This window comes from Penicillium samsonianum (genome assembly GCF_028829775.1).
Source record: "Penicillium samsonianum strain IBT 33392 chromosome Unknown utg000009l_segment0_segment0, whole genome shotgun sequence".
NCBI lineage: Eukaryota > Fungi > Ascomycota > Eurotiomycetes > Eurotiales > Aspergillaceae > Penicillium > Penicillium samsonianum.
The window spans coordinates 1,472,143-1,494,765 of NW_026643267.1; the positions used below are offsets into that span (position 1 = coordinate 1,472,143).

General features: G+C 46.6%; 7 protein-coding genes across 7 annotated transcripts; 2 read left to right on the top strand and 5 right to left on the bottom strand.

The window, feature by feature from the left end:
• Window positions 1-2,025: 2,025 nt before the first annotated feature.
• Window positions 2,026-3,997, bottom strand: N7471_013523 (flavin-containing monooxygenase; the record flags this gene model as incomplete). The annotated part of the gene is made up of 7 exons (XM_057286242.1): window positions 2,026-2,093; window positions 2,230-2,338; window positions 2,394-2,541; window positions 2,600-2,940; window positions 2,996-3,324; window positions 3,375-3,776; window positions 3,826-3,997. 7 exons carry the CDS (start codon window positions 3,995-3,997, stop codon window positions 2,026-2,028), a joined length of 1,569 nt encoding a protein of 522 aa, XP_057129567.1.
• A 932-nt stretch (window positions 3,998-4,929) lies between these two features.
• N7471_013524 (uncharacterized protein) lies at window positions 4,930-5,808 on the top strand (the record flags this gene model as incomplete). The annotated part of the gene is made up of 1 exon (XM_057286243.1): window positions 4,930-5,808. The coding sequence occupies one exon, from the start codon at window positions 4,930-4,932 to the stop codon at window positions 5,806-5,808; it is 879 nt and encodes a 292-aa protein (XP_057129568.1).
• Window positions 5,809-6,437: 629 nt separating this feature from the next.
• On the bottom strand, window positions 6,438-7,351 carry N7471_013525 (uncharacterized protein; the record flags this gene model as incomplete). The annotated part of the gene is made up of 3 exons (XM_057286244.1): window positions 6,438-6,772; window positions 6,850-7,009; window positions 7,262-7,351. 3 exons carry the CDS (start codon window positions 7,349-7,351, stop codon window positions 6,438-6,440), a joined length of 585 nt encoding a protein of 194 aa, XP_057129569.1.
• Window positions 7,352-7,599: 248 nt separating this feature from the next.
• On the bottom strand, window positions 7,600-8,275 carry N7471_013526 (uncharacterized protein; the record flags this gene model as incomplete). Its single annotated transcript, XM_057286245.1, has 3 exons — window positions 7,600-7,692; window positions 7,844-8,160; window positions 8,260-8,275. The coding sequence occupies 3 exons, from the start codon at window positions 8,273-8,275 to the stop codon at window positions 7,600-7,602; spliced, it is 426 nt and encodes a 141-aa protein (XP_057129570.1).
• A 6,899-nt stretch (window positions 8,276-15,174) lies between these two features.
• On the bottom strand, window positions 15,175-16,066 carry N7471_013527 (glycosyltransferase family 32 protein; the record flags this gene model as incomplete). The annotated part of the gene is made up of 2 exons (XM_057286246.1): window positions 15,175-15,179; window positions 15,247-16,066. 2 exons carry the CDS (start codon window positions 16,064-16,066, stop codon window positions 15,175-15,177), a joined length of 825 nt encoding a protein of 274 aa, XP_057129571.1.
• Window positions 16,067-20,024: 3,958 nt separating this feature from the next.
• N7471_013528 (GNAT family N-acetyltransferase) lies at window positions 20,025-20,282 on the bottom strand (the record flags this gene model as incomplete). The annotated part of the gene is made up of 1 exon (XM_057286247.1): window positions 20,025-20,282. One exon carries the CDS (start codon window positions 20,280-20,282, stop codon window positions 20,025-20,027), a length of 258 nt encoding a protein of 85 aa, XP_057129572.1.
• A 181-nt stretch (window positions 20,283-20,463) lies between these two features.
• Window positions 20,464-21,018, top strand: N7471_013529 (chromate transporter; the record flags this gene model as incomplete). Its single annotated transcript, XM_057286248.1, has 1 exon — window positions 20,464-21,018. One exon carries the CDS (start codon window positions 20,464-20,466, stop codon window positions 21,016-21,018), a length of 555 nt encoding a protein of 184 aa, XP_057129573.1.
• Window positions 21,019-22,623: the final 1,605 nt, after the last annotated feature.

Here is a 22,623-nt window from a genome sequence, read left to right on the forward strand (position 1 = left end):
TGTCATTTTGACATTTCTCGTAAAATGACCGTCAGGCGTCATGGCAGGGTGTTTTAAACTGACGGTCAGTAGATTAAAGTTTAGCTTAGTAAATATCTGTTGTCCAATGGGAGGGTGGAATTATCACTGGTTGATTCACCGCTGTGGCTGTTTAGCAACTCCTACTCCCTCGGCACTTCGCTGAATAATTTCTTGTTTTTGTCGAATACTAAGATTGAATACATGGTGGAAACAAGGTATAATACCCAGAAAATCATGTGACAACTGGTACCAAGCATACCATACAAAAGTGCATATTACAGTTAGTCATCTATGTCCGCCCAGATTGTTGAAAACGCGGGTTTTGTCATTTAGAGATTCCAATATATCTATCTGTTTTTGACCATACGTTGTCGTACCGACAGATTTCTGTCAGTTTTTCTACCTTTTTTTTTTTTGGCTGGCAGAAAAACAAAGTTTCTCTTAGCGCCGTGTCAGGCCTTTTCTCCTGACCGTCAGGGCGTGAAAATTACGGTAAATTACGGTAATTTTGACATTCAAAACCGCGTCCCTAGTACCCACCGCCTTCGGCTTTAACTACTAATCTATCGGCACCTTTTCGAAACAGTCGATAGATGAATATATAAATGGCGCCCCCAGTGAGCTCGCACTGGGCAACAGTTCTTCCCAGGCTGTTGGTACAATGGATTCATACCTTCTCGTGGTGTCCGGTGTTAATCCTCCGCTGGGGAGACCAAAGTGAATCCGCCGTGGTTGTGCGGTCTGGCCCGGTGCGGTTGGCGCGGGGCCCGAAGTAGGCCTGCCAAAGCTACTTAATGTCTCTTGGCCAGGGCGGTCAAGCTCTCATCACCGAGATTACTGAAGCAATTAACCAGCTATTGGAGATGGGCGCTAAGGTCGACCTGCGGCTGCCAACGGGAGAGGACAGTGAGAACACGGTACGAGCGCATAGCCTTGCACGCGAAGCAACAGCAAAAAATCAGCGGAATTAACTCCCCGCCATGGGCGCAAGTCCAACTGCGGGCGTCGGCGTTGCGATGGGCACGGGCAAATGCTAAACAGCACCGGAAGAACAATTTCCAACAGTCGACCTCTGGCCAATTTACACGCCAGTTAGATTCAGCCCTCCCAGGACCTCACACGAAGGTCCTATATGATTGCCTAGATAGGGAGAAAGCCTCAATGCTAGCTCAACTCCGCATGGGACATGCGAGACTCAATGGGTATCTTCATCGAATCGGCCAGAGTGGTAGCGATCTGTGCAAGTGTGGTGTTGAGCGCGAAACGGCCCAGCATTTCCTACTTCGATGCACAAGATGGAATGAGCAGCGTCGCATGCTTATTGAAGCAGCGGGTCCCCACTTCGGTAACCTGCCGCGGATGTTAGGTAGGAAGCCAGAGAGCGTAGACGGAACAAAAGAACTTAACGGAAGAGCATGGAAGCCCGACATCAAGATCGTCAGGGCTATCATCGCGTTCGCAATGTGGACGGAACGGTAAAAAAAAAAATGGTGATGCGGTATAATGGCTGAATTTGTTGAAATATAATAGGTCTAATTGAAGCATACACCCTGAGAAGAGATTGTTCTAAGTCTGTCTATCTATACTATGTAGCTCACGTAGTATTTATAAACATAGCTTTGTGCGCTCATCTACAAGCGAGGTGAATTGTGGTTCCCTTTTATGAAGAGTTCCATGGGAAGTGAGTTTCAGGAGGTTCAGTGCTGATAATGCGGTTCTTGCCTGACAAGTCAGGCAGTGTGACCCCCTGGTCTTTCCTGGTCTCATGAATCTCAACAGAATTGTCGCGTGGGGGTGAGCCCATCCAATGTATATATTCAACGGAGCAGTGCACACTAGCTAGGGGGCTACATACGACCCAAGGTCGTGAAAGACCTGAGGAGTAAATAAATATTTAAATATTTGAATTGAATTTCGCTCTTGTCTCGACTTTCATAAATTTCATTCTTGCAAGGTAATTCGCTTATCACTAGATATTTGGAAGAACATACATAGTAGTCCAATTCACAGTCTCAGGACTTGCTTCAACTTAGCCATCACAGCCAATCTAGAGCCAGTATCCATCTTGCTAACTATAAATACATTGGAAACCACCACTAATGCAGCGAGGAAGAAATATCTATATCCCGAATTGCGCAAAGTTGGTGGTTTCTATAATAGGGCCAAATATTAGAACACATGGCGATAGTATCCAGAGCGAGAACTTACACACCTTGATCTTCCAATCTGACCAAACAGGAAAGAGGCTCCTGAACCAGTAGTGTGCTTGGGACCACGGGTACGACATTGAATTCCATTTCTTCTCATTGGAATACCACTTTGACTCATTCAGCATCTGAGCTATCATATCACAGCTACGTAAATATACTTACCGAAAGACAACCAGCATTCCAAACTCGCATTTTCAGAGCGTCTTGCATTTTGTAGACATAAGTGTATTCTGCCTTGCTGTCAAGCTCGACCGATGTAGCTTTACCTTCGAAGACAGGTTTGAGAATTCGGAGAGCGTAATTGATGGAGCTGGAAAGTAGGTAGTTAGCTAACCATTCAGCTCCAAAGTAGCAACGGATGACTATACTTCTCTGCTGCCATCAACGCTGAAGTATGGCCAGTAGCTGAATTTGGCCCCAACAGCATGAAGAAGTTAGGGAATCCACCAAGGGCAGAGCAATTGTATGCTTCAGGGCCTGGATACTTGGACCAATGTTCTTGGACAGTCTCACTATCATTCCCAACTATCTGCATTTTCTGGAGGAATTCGTTGGTTCGAAAGCCTGTTGCCAAAACAATGACATCAGCTGGGACAAAGCCTTTGTCGGTTTTGATACCGTCGGATAAGATTTCAACAATTTTGTCGTCGGTCAGGGTGAGGTTACTATGATGCAAGGATGATAGGTATCCGCCATCGAAGATACGACGCTGAGCAACTATTAGCTGCGGAGATCTCTAGCATTTGATAATGTCCATGTCATACTTTGCAGCCTATATCAAAGTCTGGGATCAAGATATCATGATATTTCGCCGGTGCTGTCTCTCGCATGTATCGCTCGACCCTCTTTCTCTTCCTTGCTCTTAATAGAGCAGCTGCTTTAGTCATGAAGAACAAAGGGAAATCGCTCTCCGCAATGAGAAAAATGTGCAGTCGATGGAGGCGTAAAACAAGGGGAATATATTTGAAAACCCATTGCATAATCTTACCATAGCTGAAATTTGCTGACTCGAAAACCCAATGCTGTGACCGTACGATCTGGGTCAGATGCTTCACCTCGGGCACAATCGCGGGAACAACCTGAGCTGCAGTGCCTGAAATAGGTTATAGGACGTAGTCTTGAGAGGATGTGTATTATACTTACAGCCATTGCCGATAACTACGACATTCTTGTCTTGAAGACTAACGTTATGGTTCCAGCGAGCTGAATGGAATATCTCGCCTCTGAAAGTCTCATGGCCAGGAATATCGCATGGACGAGGTTCGACCAGCTGCCCAGCGGCGGAGAACAAGACTTGGCATTGGTGGATATATTCTCGACCAGTGATGGTATCCTGAAGGAACAAAACCCACAAAGAGGACTCTCCACTCCATACACAGCGAAGAACCTCGGTCGAGAAAACCATTTTCTCACGCAGGCCATATTTTGCAATAACCCCATCGTGATATGCTTTGATTTCCGCATTTGAAGGCATAAGTTTTGTCCAATTCGGATTTAGCTCGAATGAATAGCTGTATAGTGCGCCCGGGACATCGCAAGCGCAGCCTATGTTCGCGTCAGCGGCACTTAGTCAATAAATCTAAATAAAACACACCTGGGTATGTATTAATCCACCACGTTCCTCCACTTCCAGATTGTCGTTCAAAGAATTTGATGTCGTCCAGGCTGTACCACCTTTTTAGCGTGGCTCCCAGACCAACAGCCGAGAGGCCAGAGCCAATACAGGCAACCTGGCTAAAGGAAGGAACCTGACTGCCTTGGCTCATTTTATATGAAGTTGCTCGATTAGATGTGAAGTTTGTATAGGCGGTTGTTAGCCAATATATCACTGTCTTCAGCACAGTAATTTCTGTTGTAGAGCTGCCTTGGCTGCACAAAAAAAAATGCCATCTACAGATGTGGATTATCTGCATACTAATTATACTGGCAAAAGAGCCCAGGAGCCAAAAATACAGGATCCAATGACAAACAAAGGAGATAGTCACCCATTCAAAGCCAAGCTTACCACTCCGCAATCGAGCCGGGATTCTATTCACCTTCGTTTACGTTCTACCTCTAGGGATATTGTGGAACACTCACGACGGACCAAAACAAAATCATATCGGGGATAGTTCTTCAGATTTCTCAGATTCTGACATTTCCGGAGTTCAAAGAATGTCGGAATATTCGGGGTATCCGGGAATTCCCAGCAGCATTGTATAAATGACCGGAAAATTACATGATTCAGATAATTCACCGGTCATTTCTATTCCGTGATTGATCCCGTGACTGATCCCGTGCAGCACCTGAAAGGCACCATTAGTGTCTGATTTTGGTGAGGTCAGTGTGAAGTTTCAGATCCGCAATGCGTGGTTGGCATCACAAGTGCCAGCAAGGTGTGCAGCGGTAAATTAAAGGATTTTCCGGATCCGGCCCTTCCGGGACCCGCTAGGATTCGGTGGGTGAGCTTAACGCTTGAGCATCTTCTGGAGCAATGTTAAGATCCGATTGTCCTAACGGGTTTAACTGATGCATGCACTAGCTAGCTCGGCATCCGAGTTTAAGTGCATTCGTTAGTAGCAGCAGTGGAGGTGGGACCGATTGTACTCGATTATAAATAAACCCATTGGTTCGCCCCAATGATCCCAATTACAAATTTCTTAAGTATTTTTACTGCTTTTTACACTGCTCTGTCAAAACACTAGAGTATCAACTCAAAATGCCCTGTCCGGAGTGTTTCCGCGGCTTTGTTCATACTTACGCTGAGCCCACCGGTAAAATGGAGACCATACACGGCATCCGGACCTATGTCGCCGGTGGATCCGACCCATCGCGGAGCAAGTCAGCAATCATCTACCTCACCGATGCGTTTGCTCTGAGGCTGGTCAATAACAAGCTACTAGCGGACAAGTACGCTTCTTCGACAGGTTGTCGCGTGCTGATTCCGGAAGTTGTCTACAACGGCGGCCTCGACCCTTCCTTGATGCCTCAGATGGAGGTTGCTATGGGGTCGCTCGAGCGGTGGAGCGTCGATAGCGTGCTGCATAAAGCATACGCTACCATCTGCCTTCTCCCGAAGGTCCTCTCTTTCTTACTTCTGGGTCACCCTGCAAAGGCTTATCCAAAAATCTTACAATATGCACGAGCTGTGAGAAGAGATTTACCCGCAGGCGGCAAGCTGGGGGTCGCCGGTTTTTGCTGGGGTGGATGGGGGTCGACAAAGCTGTGTACCGAAGCGAATATCGAAGGGGGAACAGAGAGATTGATTGACGCACAATTTAACGGGCACCCAAGCTACATGCTTCCCACGCCGAATATGTTCATAGAAGCGATCCAGAAATTCAATGTGCCCTACTCCAGTGCGATTGCAGATGTCGACTTCGAGTTCAACGGCGCAGTCGCTGCAAAGACCGAAGCGATGCTCAGGAACAAACTTGGAGAAAGATACAGGTATGAATTTCGAGTGTACGAGGGATGCAACCACGGCTTTTGCATCAGAGCGAAAGAGGACGCAGCCAATAAGGAGGGGTACGAGGCTGCAGCGAAACAGGCCACTACGTGGTTTAGTCAGCATTTAAACTCAGAACTTCGTACTTAACTAGCTACTAGCCGACCTGAGAGAAAGAATATGTTGAATTGAAGACCAATGGAAAGCGCACGTCTTGTAGGGGCTTGGACGAGGCTATTTGCTGAATTTAAAGAAGTGAAACATATTAGACACAGTTAGACATTGACATGGGCCGGGCCATGGACCATATTTTTGGATCGTTATGTAATTACCATGAAATTTATCAGAAACATTAATAAACATATGTGTCTACACAGGCTATATTCGTATAGTATGGTATGCTGAGATGACTAATGAGGTCAAGCGGAATCAATACGATGTGGATTGAAATGATTAATTGATTGAGGAAACTCAGGAAACTGCTGTTGAGGCGGTCCATTCCTTCATATCTCAGTCTACGTACCACCTACTTATGATGCCCTAGTATGCTTCTGTCAGAGGCCGTAGCCGCCGGTGGGAATAATAGGAGAGTGAAGCACGGATAGGTAGCTAGATCGCAACTTGTTCCCTGCAAATTGACCCTATTTATCTCTGTCCTCCCTTCTTCCTCCTAAGTGAGGGCCTCCTGCCTTTATATCAATTTAGCCCCTACATCTCGGGTGCTTCCTAGCGGGCCCGGCCGAACCGTACGGCCGGTGCTGGTGGGGCTCATGACAGCTTCACAGATATCTAGGTACCGTGCTATCTACATGCGGCTCCCACAATGAGCGTGAATCAACTGGGTCTTCAACTCCAGTTTCCATGCCGGGTACCAAACCGAAGCTCAGCAAACCCAATTGGAACTGTTCGAAACCCAAGGCTCCATTGGTTGGGAACATATCCAGCATCTCTGGGTCAAAACATTGGTCGAATAATGTGTCAAGGTCACCTAGGGGCAGGTCTGCGGTAGGATAGCCGCCTTGTTGGATTACAGGCGTGCAGGGTTCGAACTGTTCTTCAGTTGGAAGTGACAGCGGAAAATGAGCCTCATTTTGTAGAGAGTTGGTCTTGGGGTCTACATAGAGAAGGAATCAGCCCAGCTCAGCTCAATTCGGCTCGTAATCTTACTCTACAATGCAATCAAGAACTTACCTTCCTGATTGTTCAAGGCTGATGCCACAGCTTGAGAACTACACTCTTCCTCGGCCCCCAGGTCAACAATTTCTTCCCCTGGTCTTGCAAATCCATCTCCGTTAGCCCATAGGATCTGAGTATGCCCTAGCATAGACTCTCGAACATGAGGTGCGTTGATCTTGAAGCTTGTTAGCTTCCTAGAATCGATGTACCTAGGCTCATTCTCAAGAATTATCGGGTCCCTTTTATGGAGATTATAAAGATAGCGAACTTGAACTTCCTAATCCAGACGTTAGCCCTGTCCTATTGACAAAATTTCTTGAGGAATACTGGATTTTCTTACTAGTAATGAGCAACACTTCCAATACGTTGCTAAAGTATGTATCATCCTAGCATTTGCCCTGAAATTGGCGCGTGCTCTTTCTCTTACTGTCGAGTTAGAGCACCACATGAAAGGAACCTGGATTGCACATCCGCAATAGGCGGCATATGCAGCGAAACTGGGTATTGCGCCGGGCATGGGGAAGGTTGAAAGCATCGAGTCGAATAGCGCAGAAGCTGCGCAAGCGTTCTCAAAAGCCACTTGAGCTGACAACTGTCGAGCCGAAGCCCAGCTATTATCCCCTGCACAGCTATTATCCCCTGCACTCCAACCGAATAGAGGTACTATTGAGGAATGTAGGGCGCAAAGACATTGATGGTAAATGATATGGATGAGTAAGAGTTTCGGAAGAATTTTCTGCGGCACCTCCGGAATGCTGCACGGCGTTAATTGAAACGCAGGAGGAAGTTTGCTCCACCAGTCTGATATTCGATCGTCAAGGGCATGAATAGCAGAGACTCTGCCATTGAGATTTGGCTCTGGGGATTTGACTAGAGCATTTACAGAGGACCTGAGATAAAGTCAGCATCAATGCGGAAGGGGGAGGATATACCACTCTCACCAAAGCCTCACAGCCTTGATCAATTCGCAGTAGATCGCTCCATTGCTTTGACCAGATTCTAAACATACGCTGTGGCAGCTGGAGACGCCTGTATCAAAGTCTTCTTCGGGCCACGGCAGTGTTAGCTTTAACTTGTTGCCCCCAGGTTCGGGTTCGGCCAATGATTCAGGTGCTTCAGAGTGCATCAAATAACAGGCCCAGAAGCGACGGCGACGTAATTCTAAATCCCACGTATCTGTTGTACCTCCTGGTCTTTCGACTCCAAGTCCCAAAAGATGTGCTGCATCCGCTGCATTGCCTAGGCCTGAGTTAATGTACATGATGTTTCCGCAAAGTAAGGGCGACTTCACCTCTGTGGATATAGGCTCTCCGCCACGATCCCTGACTGTACCAGAACAATGAAAGATTCAAAAAGGTCACAATGTTATCCTCATTGACGCTCTCAACTTCTTCAAACACAAGTTTGCCGGCTCGCTCAGCCCACTCCGCCATAAAGCCATGTTCTTTGAGAGTAGCTTCGCCGTTCTTATCTCGGTAGAAACTAGCATATAGTATTAGCTAGTCCCTCGTACAGACCAAGATGTCCAATCTCACTTCGATGCCACAGCGCAGACGCTTAGAACAACATGAGGGGAAGCTGTCCCCCCCCCAGCGCTTCCAGAAACGATCTCTTGTGTAACAAGAGAGAAGCATTGCCTATGTAAGCGTAGTATACTTCTACTAGATTTCGCACCAATTCAAATGGAATCCCGAGATAACGTTCCTCTATTGGAGGGGATGGTGAATGATTTCGAATTTGCGCCATGCGGTGACTGGTAGAGTGGCTGCCCTCTGGAGGGATCGTTGGTACCGGTGGAGAATTACCTGCTGCGCTAGGAACCCAGGATGGCCTTGAGTGTTTTCGCATTTCAGATGCTTTGCTGCTGTAGTCGCAGCTACGTTTCAACCTCGAGCATCGTTTACAAATTGGCCTGTCTCCTGAACAACCAGCCTAAAGTATATCAGCTGATTATTTCCCCTTTTCGTCGTTTCAACTTTTCGGGGTTTTTTTTTAAAAATTAAAACATTGAGGGTATATGAGTCTGCTTTCATACCTTTTGAGACTTGCATGGGTTGCATGCCTTCGTTGGCCGTCCTGGACCGACCAACATGATTAACAGACCGTCAACTGATTCCGTATGTGATGACGCAAAATTAAGATGCTCTAGTATCTATTGGAGAGAGTGGATGGACTCGGCGTAGATAAATGCAGGATATGGAAAATAGAGAAGAGAAGAGAAAAGTCTGGTGGTCTGACGTCCGGGATATATTGTTTCTCATCAGGGCATTCATAAACCTCGTTCACAACGCTCGTTTCCATCAAAGTGCAATGTAGTGAAGTATAGCAAGGTCGACGGGGAGGAATTGTTGCTGGGAACATCTCCATCAAGGCTGTCTCATCAAATTTCGGAAGCTTCGGAACTAGCATTAGTAAGCATATTGGCACTTAACTAACATAGGGACACTAGTCAGAGAGTGTGTTAGCGGCATGTGACGTCAGAATATTGCAGGGAATATTAGAGATTTATACCGAGGTATTAACCAAAGCAAATGTAACGTATTACGTTCCATTTCAGGTGACGTAACCGGACACATTGTATCGTAAAAATGCACCAACGACGGAAGGACGACCAGACCACTGATGTTCGATAGTAGAGGCCCACTTCTCCAAGGTGACCTGTAGACATGTTAGCGTCCCGGCAAAACCGACAGCTATCACGTGAGTGTTCATGAGTGTATACATCATGGGTTCTGCTAACTATCATTGATCAGACCGACTAATCGTCCATCTGAAACGCTGGATCGGTAAGAGCACAGCAAGAGTTCACGCACACAAAGACCGGGAATAGCATGTTATGGATGCTAATGATAGATTCGATCGACCAGCGGCTAGACAACGTCTCAGTGTTGGTCTAATTCTAATTCTAGTTGCTTAGCCTTTGTCTAAAGAAGAACAAGAGCACTTCCGCCGGTACGAGAAAGTAGTTCCAAGGAAAGCTAAAAGCAGCGTATGCTAGAGGCGTTAAGCCATGGTAATCGGAAAGATTCAAGTCGACATCCTCCACGTTTCTAAGGCTAAATATGACATCATCGTCATCTGCCATTCAAGGCAAGATCATCAATATCTCGATCACTTCATTTCATAACAATGCCCTTTCATTGCGCAATGCGGCCCCATTGTCAAAGAACTTCTCACATTTTTCAAATGATTCGATCATTGCTTTTGGGACCCAGTGTTCGATTGAAAACCTTGATCGAACCTTCCTCTTGCGCGTTAATTACACACGACGATAAAGCCATGAACAATCCAGCAATATTGACGATGAAATAATCACTTATAGCAAATTCTCCTCAAACGAGGTTCAAGACGCTTTCTTTTTCGTTCATTAACCGGGTACCACGCGGCCGGCAGCTACCATCGCTGCTGAAGGCAACCATTTCCGTCTAGTCCTCGGGAAGCCTCTTTAACACGTCAAGAAAAGCCAAGCTATTTCTTCACCGTTGCTGCGGAATATATAATCCATGAATCGAAAGCAACGTCCATTCGTGAATTCGCTCACGGCTTCTCCATGGCGCAGTATGACACTGCGTCTTCTACAAATCCAAATGCGTGGTCTGCGTATAACCGTGACTAAGCATTCACCTACACCCGTACCCGTGTGTAGGTGAGCCAATGCCTATTCACAAACCAATGCCTATTCACAAAAAATTCAACCTTCAATTTTCAACCTTACTTTTTACCACCAAAACAATGCCGATTTCCTCCGAACAAGAAGAGATCCTTCTCTCAAATGCCCTCGAAGCCTATAAATCAGGCCAATTCAACAGTATTCAGGCCGCAGCCTCTCATTTTGGCGTGTCAAAGTGGAAGCTCCGGAGCCGGCAGCAGGGCAGGTCAAATGGAAAAGGCCGTACAGCCACCAATAAAGCACTAAATCAGTCGCAAGAGAGATCCCTGATTCGGTGGATCGAGCTACTTAATTCGGTGTATACACCACCGACTGCTTTAGATATTGAGGGTGTTGCAAATCGCATTTTACAGCACTGCGGTTCCGACCGGCAGGTCAGCAAAATGTACGGCTACCAATTTATTGCACGCCTACCACCGCATATCACTCTCCGTACGCAAAAGCCTATGGAAAAGCGAGAATCGAGGCTGAATTACACGGTGAATTAGTTCATTGGTATGAGGTCTTCGGCCAATTCCTTAAAAAGAATAAAATTCAGGCCCACGAACTATATAACTGGGATGAAACTGGCTTTCAGCTAGGCATTGGAACTAAGGAAAACGTTGCTTCTACCCGTGAAATCGAGACTATCGCGACCGGTGGAATAGGCCAGAATATCACTGGCATTGAATGCATTTCGGCCGATGGCTGGGTTATGCATCCATGGTTTTTAATGCGTGGTTCTGAACAAATGGAAGATTGGTACGACGGCGATAATGACCCTTCCAATTACCAGGTTATTAAACCAACTACAAAAGGCTGGACGGACGATAAAACCGCGATTCAATGGCTATTGGATTTCCATTATGCCACTAAAAAGCGAGTTGCCAGAGGCAGACCTAGGGTATTGGTTATGGATAACCATGGTTCTCATGGAACCCCGGAATTCGAACACATTTGCCAAAGCTTTAATATCATACCTTGGTGGTTTATACCGAAATTGACACATCGATGCCAGCCTCTCGATGGCAAGCCATTCTCAGTTCTTAAACAGAAATTCCGAAAGAAGAACAATGAGATTGTACGATGGGGTGGAGATGTTGACGATAAACGGCACTTTCTTCAGATGATCAAAACAGTTCGTAAGGACACATTTAAATCACGAACTATTAAATCATCATTCTATGATACTGGCATTTGGCCTTGGAATCCACATATTGTCTGTGATCAAATTGATCCTGGCTGGGAAGATGAACCAGTGATTGAGATCTATGGTCATACACCTTCGCCGGAGGTAGAAATTCCTAGTTCAATCACCAATTCACCGCCTAATTCAGATCAAAGGTTCTCAAAAATTGAGAATAAGCTTCAAACGATATTCGAAAACGATGAACCAGACCTTCCGAAGGTTCAAAAGCATATAAAACGTGCGATTCAGGGCGGCAAGCAGGCCATCCAAGACCTAGCCCTTGCAAAACAGGCGATCAAAAAGAATGCAAAGCCACAAAATTCCTATCAAAAAGTCAAAGATTTTAAAGGCTAAAAGATATATGTATACCACACCGGTTGCGCCGGGCTTGCCTCAGCATTCTCTGTTAATTTCGGTAGAAACCATATTGCTCTTCTGTTTAATTCTACCGCCGACGGGAAACTGTGTGTTACGCCAATTATACAATGAGGGATAGGGAATGCGGGGGAGGTGCTTACGCACTATTGGAACCGCATGTTGATACATCACCTCGCTTACCTGCTTGCATACGCACAGAGGGATCCCCTAGAAAAGGAGGGGCCGAATCCTCTTAGGAGGACCAGCGATTAGTCTGAATATCATCATATCCATATCAAGCACATCTCACATTCTTCACTCGTATCTATATCGTACCAGGACGCCCTCAGGGGTCTGTCCTAACACTGTGGTTATAATGCTGGTCGGTCAAATGTCCTCAGTCTCTGTAGCCTTTGACCAATGATTTACAACTTCTCTTTACTTGCGTGGTTAATAAACAAAATTTCAAAAGATTTGTGGCAGAAAGTGGGAAATTAACCGGAAGGTCACACTCTCAAAAATGCCTACCGGGTTACCACGGACTAAACGCATCGATCTCGTTCAATACAGCAATTGGTCATTCAAGTCGACACACCAGTTCCTTTTTGCTAGATGAACATTGTTGCTCACCCTTAAACGATAATGGAGGAACTAATAAGATATTCATTTCCAGATAAACAGCGTTATTGTGGAGATCCTTAAGTTTATTTCCCAACTGAAAAGGTGAGCGCGTGCTTACTGCAATTCTCAACTCCACTGTATAGCTGAACCAGCCCTCCGATTAAGGGTCAGCCCGGCTTTGCGCTGCCGATAGGGTGAACTGAGATTATCAATTATTCCCCATACTACTGTTGCTTGCCTTTGTAACACATCCAAGTGTGATTTTGGTATATTTACAACTCGAGTTCGGAAGTCTTGTACCGTTTTGGGTGTCTCGGGCCCACGGCAATTCCTATCTTTTTTAATGAAGTAAAAAAAGAAAATCAACCTAGCCTGTCTCTTACTTGTATGGCCTGCGGGAGGGAGTTTAGTTGCAGGTCAGGGCTATTAGTGTCTACGCAAGGGAATTCGAAATCCTAAATTCCAAGATTATGGCTGTCTGCGCCCTCCTAACAGAAACATATCACTCCCTACACTATGTACCCCGTACATTCTACTTTAAAAGTTCGTCCACCTCATAAACCAATCTCGGGCATAGCAGTCCAAGATTCCGTCTTCGACAATACTCAAGCGACCATTGCGTAGAGTCACGCTGTCTCTTTCAGCCTTGTCCGTCACGAACACCCTCGTCCCGTTCTGCCTAATGGGAGACTCGACCCCATGTATCATTTCATAGTGATGGATCAGTTTGACTGCCGGGTTGATATTCTCTTCACCCCGTGCCTCGCTTTCGCGGAGCAACTGAATCCACTCTTCAAACGTCACTGTCTGAAACTGAAATCCGTTTCGTCTGAGGGTCGCCAGCAGCTCAGACCAAGGAAAAACGCGCGAGTTGTACACGTGATAGATCGAGTCGTCAATATAGGCCACTCCAGAGGGCTCGGACGCGCGGTTTGGTCCAACATCGCGGTCAGGCGCAGAGCACGATTCAGCTAACTCGAGCAATACTGAAGCCAACTTGTCCACTGGGAGCCACGAGCACTCCTGACGTAGCTATTGTCTATGGAATTCATCCCAACATTGCCTTTTCGCACATAGGAGCACACCACATTGTAAACAACCTGATCTTGATCAATTAGCCTGCTGGCCCCTTTTACCCTTCTGCCTATGATACTGACACCATATACAAGCCATTCGCTTATCGAATTGAATTCGCTGGTGGCTTGTACTAGTCACTGGTGTATGTCTTGGTTTTGCTGCAAAGGCAAAGAGCTCTTTGTAGAGCTTCTTCCGAAAATCTAGTTGACTAGGTAGATCACTACTACTAGCCCCCTGCTGCTTTTTAAAGATATATTGAATGCGATAGGCATTAACAATTGCAGCGTCGATAAGGAAGAAAAAAATAGGAAACCATACACGCTCAGTCTTCCGATGGATCTCATAAGAAGCCCGATACTGATTTGCAATATCTACACCACCGGGCCGTGGGAACATCTGACCACGTCTATCTCAGTAACACTTTGACTGATTAATTTAATTTGCACTCCAGAACCGGTTGTTATAACGGGCAATGTTTTCCTCGAACATCTCGACCCAACTCTTGGAGCGATTGTCGGCTTGAGTTATACAGCATCAGCAACGATATATGAAGTTCGTAGCCGTATGGAGTGCGCTCAACGCGTCGGAGGGAGGTATCTAGAATTCCTGGCTTCCATCGCAGGAGGAAGTGAGTGACTGCGTTTCGGAACTCGGAGCCGTCATATTAGGTCTGGTGTCAACGCAGAATTGAGAGAAGCCCCATCACGGAAGGCTAATGAAATGATTTGGTTGATTGGGAAGTACACCAGTTGGTAATCACAATGAAGAATTCGGTTCTGAGAAGAAGGATCAGCGTCAGCAACAGCTAGATGTCTAGGGGAGGTGGATTGAAGATGCCCCTGCCGATCAGCGTCTTCTGGCCGGCCTTTTGAGATTGCGAAACTCGATAATTGCACAGAGGTCGCGTCTGTTATCTGGGTCTCTAAAGTGAAGGAGCTTCTCTGTTTGTCTGATTCCCATGGTATGGAGTGGACGGGAGGAGGAAAGAAGAGAGAGAAGGGAAAAGAAGGATCTATCTAGCTACGCTGTCTCCATGGGTGCCTGGTACATCTCAGGCCACCAAACAAGTTTTCAACTTCACTCAATCTGGTCTGAAAGAGTAAACGTTTGCTAAAATTAGCTGGTGCCTGCCCTCAAATGCCCTACATAAATATCGGACTTCCTTACTAGCTAAGAATTATGAAATCTGGAGTTTTATAGGACATGCTGATAAAGAGTTATATACAATCTTATACCAGGTGTCTAGCTCCATTCCAGAGGGGTTCTCGGATAAATACCTAGCAAGCCACACTTATATCCACCAAGTTTCTGATTTCTGACATTGTTCTTCCACTGTCACCCATGCGATATGTCCAAGTACGTGAAAATTCCAAGGTAATTCAAAAACAACGTCTTCTCACAACACAGGTGACTCCCACTATAATGGAAAGAAAAGCAACGATCGCTATCAAACTATCCATCCTTATATGGTCCGCTATATAATTAAGGGCCCGCCCATCCGATCCATGCCATGACCTACCTGCCTTGTGCTGTATCACCGCCGTTGAATATCTATCGTCCAACAGGCCCAGATTGTCTTGTAGGCTGCCGTATAGCCATGCGTACTTTCGAAATGCCGCCGTCACCATCGTAGGCCCTGTGGACCAGAAGACTTGTAGGTATGGCAGTGGGATGAATCGAGACGTCGCACCGCTGCGGCGCTTACCCTCGTATAGCACCCACTGGAGGAATGGGGAACCGGGCGCCGCCATAAAGAAATGGTTGCTCAGCCCTCCGGTGCCCGTCATAGGGGCGAATATAGCCTCTAGATTGAGACTTTGGAGACATTGTATATTGGTGGCCGAGGTCGGGTAAACGTCGAGGTCTGCGTATATTCCTCCCTCTGCATGGATGACAAGCAGCCTTGCGATGTCCGCACGTTGTACGTTTTGGGGATAGGCTTCGTACGTCGATAAAAGCCAAGCGTAGCTTCCATTGATGAGTTGGAGGATATCATCGTCTGTCCAAAGCTTGATTGTGTAGTTTAGGGGCTCGAGAGCGTGCTTCCACCGGTCGTGCGATGCGTCCATTTCCGTAGAGTAGGTTCGGAGGTCGTTTGTTTTCCATATTTGATGAACAACGTTAGGGATTTGTGGGACGGCAACAGAATGAGAGTCGTTGGGGTGTTCAAAATCAGAGATAGCGCACGCAGTAATTACGTCGATCGAAGCGGACAGCTCGCCGGGGTTGGAAAAGGGGTTTGCGAAGTCGAGCAGATGAATGAGGAGTATGAGAACGAGGGACACGATTCCGACAGCGATGAACTTGGTCCGTCCTTTCCCCCAGATAATGATCATCATAGTTTTTCGAGTTATATGAGTGGATAGATTCCAGTGTGAAACACATGAAGCAATAAGAACTGCGAATGAGATGAAAGCCTAAATTGCGATAGGCAAAGAGTAGGGTTTCGTAAGAGACTGCTCGTTTGTTCAAAAAAGGGAATAATAGCATTTTAGTATGGATGCAAAGAATAAGATAAGGAGTCTCTGGTTGAATTTACGAAACAATACTGTACTCACGGTATGTGCTAATATCTACTCTCAATAGCCTAGAAAGAGCACTAGAGTACTAGAATATTCCTGTATAACGGCCATTCCAGGAGCACTTCGAACACTATCCTATGCACTTCATATATCTCATTGCGTGACGACGATTTGATTGGGAAGACTTGCTAGATATTCAAGTGCAGTTCTCGTTGTCATACAAGCAGGAGGTAGAATACCAGAACAGAAGGCGTAATCCCATACCAATACCAAATGAGACAGCCCTCTTGGCACAGTATACTGTTCGGCAGACCCTCCCGCTCCGTGTTTCCGGGATCGACAGGGTTGTAGTGGTATATTATAAGTTCCGGTGACTCAAATACGGTTGCCTATCTAAACTTAGCTATCAGCTTAATTCTCCTAAGTTCCAGCTTCCCCAGACAGGGTTCACGAGGCAATTGCTCGTAGGGGGACTCAGTTAGAAGGTCCAATAGGTGATTACATCTGTCTCTGCTTGATGAAACATCACCATCAAACCAGACATTACTTGTATGTTTGATTAACAGGCTACTAAAGTAAAATACCTATGAATATCAAGTCCCCACGGCGTCTATATAAACGAAAGCAAATATAGATAGATCATCGATAATCACCTGTTGACGGCCTGCCACTCCGCCTCTCCGCCTGTTTAGGCAGGGCCTGGTGCTTTGGATGGCTTATTATTCTTCCATCATTATACGCTTCAGTCAAAATAAAACTTAATGACTTTTCTCCCTTTTGCATCTTCGTCACAGGCGTATATTACTCTTCCTCATGTTGGCGGTGGATCCCCGTCTAGTACTAAAACGATAGCGCCTTTACAGGACCCACGGGACTGCAAGTGCAAGGCAGACTAGTATACGGTCCATCATCCAGGAAGGACACAAGTCCTGCCAATTGCTAAAATTGCCCATTGAAACAGTCTACTGCGAACGCAATCACTGAATAAACCAACCTGAACGCCTTGTCAAAGCACAATTGCTCGAACGTCTCAGTGCCATACATGGATATGTTTGCGGTGAGAGCCAACTGACTTAGGTTCAGGACATTTTCCGCGGTGTTGTAGAAGTTCCATATTTGGAAATTTCAAAGACATCTCTTGGTCCATAGAAGATACGGGAAAAGAGCAACCTTGACCCCCATCCTATGTATTTATATAAAAAAAGCATAATACCCATTATCACGGTGAAACATCGGTATTTAGGCACGGGGTATCCAGTTTTTGTAAACCCCATACGTTCCCACGCTATACTTCCGTCCAAGACCTAACATGGACCGGGCTAGAATTTCAGTCGAATTGAAGTACTTCTCGATTGACAATTTATGTGGTAAATTGCATGAGCGACGTGACAATCTATAAATGAATTCAATATATCTGAACGGAAAAATACCCAATATTAGAGGCAAGTAAACTTCTAAGCTTTTACAAAATAGGCAAGCATATATTAGCAATCTCTTGATGTACACATTTTGATTTGTAATAATAACCATAGGTCCGTTCCCACTTAAACCAGAGAATTCTCGGAATATAATCTAGGCAGCCACTTCACACCTTCTTTATTCCAATGGTAGTGCTGTAAAATGCCAAGGATCTGCAAGGACTTACGGGGAAAGGACCCCGGTAATAAACACTCCAGTGAACCAGGCCAGCCCCCAACTATATCGACAAGCTGACCAGGATGACCTTGGTTGAAGATACAGTTCGGGGTTTTGCCTATCTCCGGCTCCCAGCATACGCGCCTTTTAATCCTAAATCCGGGAAAACAGCCACCAAAGTCTATGCGAATTAGCTAATGATCTCCATTTTGCGGCTTGTGCCGCACCTCCCCATAGAGCCAGGATTCAGCCGGCCAGGGTGTAGGTGCGGCATATTATTGTATATTACCTTAGCCGTAGTAAATTGCTGCGTGGCACGTTCGAATTCCTCCAAATCCTTTTTAGTCTCGGCCATTCCTACTGGCGCGAAGCCCTTCTGTGGACCACTGTGACCTTTAACCACAAATTTGGGCTGGTCCCTTATCAAAGGCGGTGATTCATGCCAATCACGCTTCCTTAGTAGATGACTCGTCGAGATACGGATGAGTAATGAGTATTGCCGTATACTGAGTAGCCAGCCACCACCGGATCGGTCGACGGCATCCGGAGTGCGGTGATACTGTCGCAATCGGTGTGGCCGATTTGGATCACCATCACTTTCTCACCTTCGAGCTCAAGCTGATCGTCTTGGAGTGGGTCAGCAAGTACAAGCTTCTCCGAGATTTCTGTTGTAATTTAGAGAAATGGTTATTCTTCTTGTTTCTGACGGGGTTCAAGAGGCTATATTTATACAATATGAAGTCCAAGTTGATTGAAAATCAAGGAAGGAAGAGAGAGATCGGTCCGCTGTCCGTTTCTCTAAGACTTGACTAATCCTCAGCCGAGGCAGGAGGGAGCTTGCTGGTTGTTAATAACCAGTAAATTTCACTTTCGGGTTTTTTTTTTTGATGAGTAAAAAACACGGACAAAAACGTTTTGCTCGGCGGGTCAACGCCTGCTGATAGTCCGGGCTGTCAAAAGGTTGTACGCCTGTATCAAAATTTCGAGTCCTCAGTATATTGTTCTTCGAGTACTTGTTAGAAAAGGCGTCGATTTGACATATCAGCACCGATGCCTCGGTAATCGAACGGGGTCAATCGTTCATTTGAGAACGACCTAAATCGGTCGTGCTTAATATTTGAACGGTTGCGAGACCCAATCATTAGACGAGAATCTACTATGCACCTTTGCCGAGGAAACCCTATTCGGCCATCTACACAATACACGATGATTTTACCCCAGCGATCTCAGGTACGTACAGCAAGGTTGTGCTAACAGTTTCCAGTTACCCTCGCGTAGTGACTGATTCAGTGGATCCACTGATCGGCCAACTTTCGTTTGGCCGTTAGTGTGGCAAATTTTTCTGGTGGAGCACATCTTTTTTTATAGTGCCCTGAAACAGACGATATGAGAGGAAGGGACTTCATTCGGCGCAAATTTTTGCCTGCCTTCTCACCTAAAGTGCGTCGCTCACCTCTACACATTATTGACCAATTGCCTTTCCCTTTCGGGTATAGCGCTTTCTATAAATGCGGGTCCTCTTACTCCCATCTTAGCCTTCTGGTTGGTAATTACTCATGCATTAGGGTTAGATCGGTACCTATATTACTGGATTGTGACCCATATAACTCCACAACAATACAACTACTATACACATGCTACAGGAATTCCTCTAGTTCGCCAATTTGAGGCAAGCGAGACCAAGTCTCTTATTCGTACTGCAAGCGTTTCACAAATTTAGGTCAGTAAATCTTTTCCGGGTCTTGGGGATTATTCTTGTGTCCGCGATTTTCCGGAGGCTATTCCTGGGTGATTACAAGGATCAACCTGATCGACGATTTGCTGCTAAGGGGATGGAGTATTCCGTCTGCGCTTTGAGTTTCGCACAAACCAAACAGTCTGGCTGAAAGGATGCGCTAATCATGCGAGTCGTGAAGGGTTGAGCGCAAGTGCGTGCATGCACGATTCGCAGCCAACTAGTGCAGAGCTAACCGTGGATTTGTAGTAATGAGGAGCTGGTATTGATCCAAGCGTGAATTCTGTTCTGTTTGTGGCCATTATTCTTGCTAGGTTCAATCTAAGGCATGAGTTATCAAGTGATATACTTGCTTCTAGAATGACAGATATTCAGCAATTCCTGAGGCATTGTCGCTTCTATACTTTAAATCGATTTGATCATGACCCAATCTTCCAGCCTAGAATTTCCCAACGTGAATGCCATCTCCCCAGCCTTTAAGTATCCAGTGCTCTCATATAGGCGTTCAGCTTTGAGATTTGGCTTCCATGATGCGAGCCAAATATTCTTGCCTCCCATACCCCTCGCTTCCTTCTCTGCTCGCGCCAACAGATGCTTTCCGATCCCTAGCCCTTGGCAACTTTCACTGACATACAACCGCTGCAACTGAATCTTGTTTTCCATCTTGTCGATGCATCTCTCGGACGTACCGCGTCTGAGCTGGAGAAACCCGACAAGAGATTCGTCCTTCATAGCTACCACAAAAGTAACAGAAGGGTCTCTTAAGTCGGTAGCAATACTTTTTGGCGAATATGCTTCGGAGAGATAGGTTGTACCCCCACTGGTCCTCGACCTCTTTGCCAATATGTATCTTGCTGGCACTGTCATCTTTGGTGGAGGTCCTGTTGTCATTCCCCTCTTACGCTCCTATGTCGTCGATCCCGGTTGGGTCTCTAGTAGAGACTTCCTGATCGGCCTTGCCATTATTCAAGCCTTTCCCGGTCCCAACTTCAACTTCGCTGTCTTCTTGGGGGCGTTAGCACTCCAGGGCTCGCAATTCCCGACCGTCTTCGGTGCGTTCCTCGGCGGTTTAGGAATCTTCCTTCCGGGAATCACGCTAGCCGTTGCAATCCAAAGCTTCTGGCGTGTGTTGCGGAAGAAGAAGTACGTGGTCGACTTCCTCAGAGGAGTGAATGCCACTGCAGTGGGGCTAGTATTCACAGCTGTATACCGGCTGTGGGAGATTGGATACTTGACTTCTGAAAGAAGCGACGGACAGAGTCTGGGTAAGGAACCATGGTGGGTGGTTGTTGCGGCGGTAACATATTTAGGGAGTGCTTGGTTCAATGTGCCCCCATCCGTGGCAATTGTAATGGGTGCTATCTTAGGGTTATCCTGGTATGGAGCAGTGGGGCGATAGCATATTCTGGCAGCCATCATTGTTCAGTATATGTGTGATATGGTGCAAAGCGACGGGTCAATTTGTAAAACTACCGTTTTCTTTTATATACTAATTATATCGCTCACGAGTCAAATCGGGGTGTCGCCTAGCCGGGGAGGCAATAGCGGGACTTAGGAGGCAGGGCATGGCTAACCCAGGCCAGTTTGCAATTATGCAGTGTCTGCTCCTAGACCAAGGCCCGCATAATTGATACACTATAGACAAGGTACTTCTGTGGCGATGACCGATAAAGTGAATGATTCTCCTTCTCTAAAGCACTCAGACGTCAGCTGGCAGTTAAAGGACAACAGTCGCTCCAAATTTGCCTTGGTGTGGTCCTGTTTGTCGACAGAGGATAGGAAACAGCTAGGCCTAGTTCGAAATGTGATTCGAGGACCCCTCACAAGCCACGGTCAATCTGGCCACTAAATTAGTAACTAGCGTTGGAGACCAATTACCATCTTGAAGTTGACAGACAGATCAAGCAATTGCTTCTCGGCGAATCTGATGTAGAGGAACGCGAATGCTGATAGTTCCGGCGGTGAAGACTGGCAACTCCTATCCCGGACTACGTGTACTTACCACGCGCAGCATGATATGCCAAATCCTGTACGTCGGTTTTCCAACCACTCTTCCGCGCAGGACAGATGGGAAAGCGCTCGGCACTGGTCGCAGCGCAGGATTACGCACTCGTGGGCTTGTTCCTCATCTTCGGCCAAACAAAACACACAGTGGATGTTTTCGAGCTCTTCACTCAAGCTGAGACTCCGGAGCGTCAAGTCTTGGACACCCGCCCAGATATTAGTGACCGACGTCAGGATAGCTGGTCGAGCCGGCGGAACGTGCCATGGAACACTGTTGGTCCGCAGCATTTCGGCAGTGACAAAGGGATTGATTGATTGCACCGGCTCGGAGCTGGTTGACAGGGGCACCGGCCGGTCTTGTCTGCGCCCGTGAGGAGGTGACCGGTCAGTGTTGCCTGATCCCGCCAGGTGTCTCCTGGAGCCTAACGACACCTGACGCTGGCCCGGATGCACAATGGATGGAGATGCAACTCTAGAGTCATGTGGCACTCGCGCCTGGTTGCGGACAGCTGCTTCATACCACTGCTAGCCAACCCCATCGGCCTGTCGTTGCCTATGCCACCTTGCACAGAGGAATTCTTTGGCAATAGCACAGAGCTTCGATTGCAAATTTGACAGGTCAAACGGCTCTCTGGCGACAGTGTTCAGCTTTTAATGGCCTATCTTGGTGTCTTCAAGTTTGATCGAGTTTTTGCATAGAGCGCCTTTTTTCGTCATCCCGCAACAGAAGCCAGGACCGCCATTGGGGCTGACTTCTATCTCACAAACAAAAAGCGGATTCCAAGGCAGCATGGTGGACATTGAGGTGGTGGACAAAGGCAGAAAATGCTTCGGATGGGAATTAGTGTTAGACAATCTCTGCAGCGTTCCCTCGCCAGCTTTATATGCCATCGCCATAATCTCCTTACCTACGTGGCTACGTGGCTGTGGCTGCTGGCTGCTAGCATGCGAAGCCTTCCTTAAAACACTAGATACGTCGAAGAATGCATTTAGATGCAGT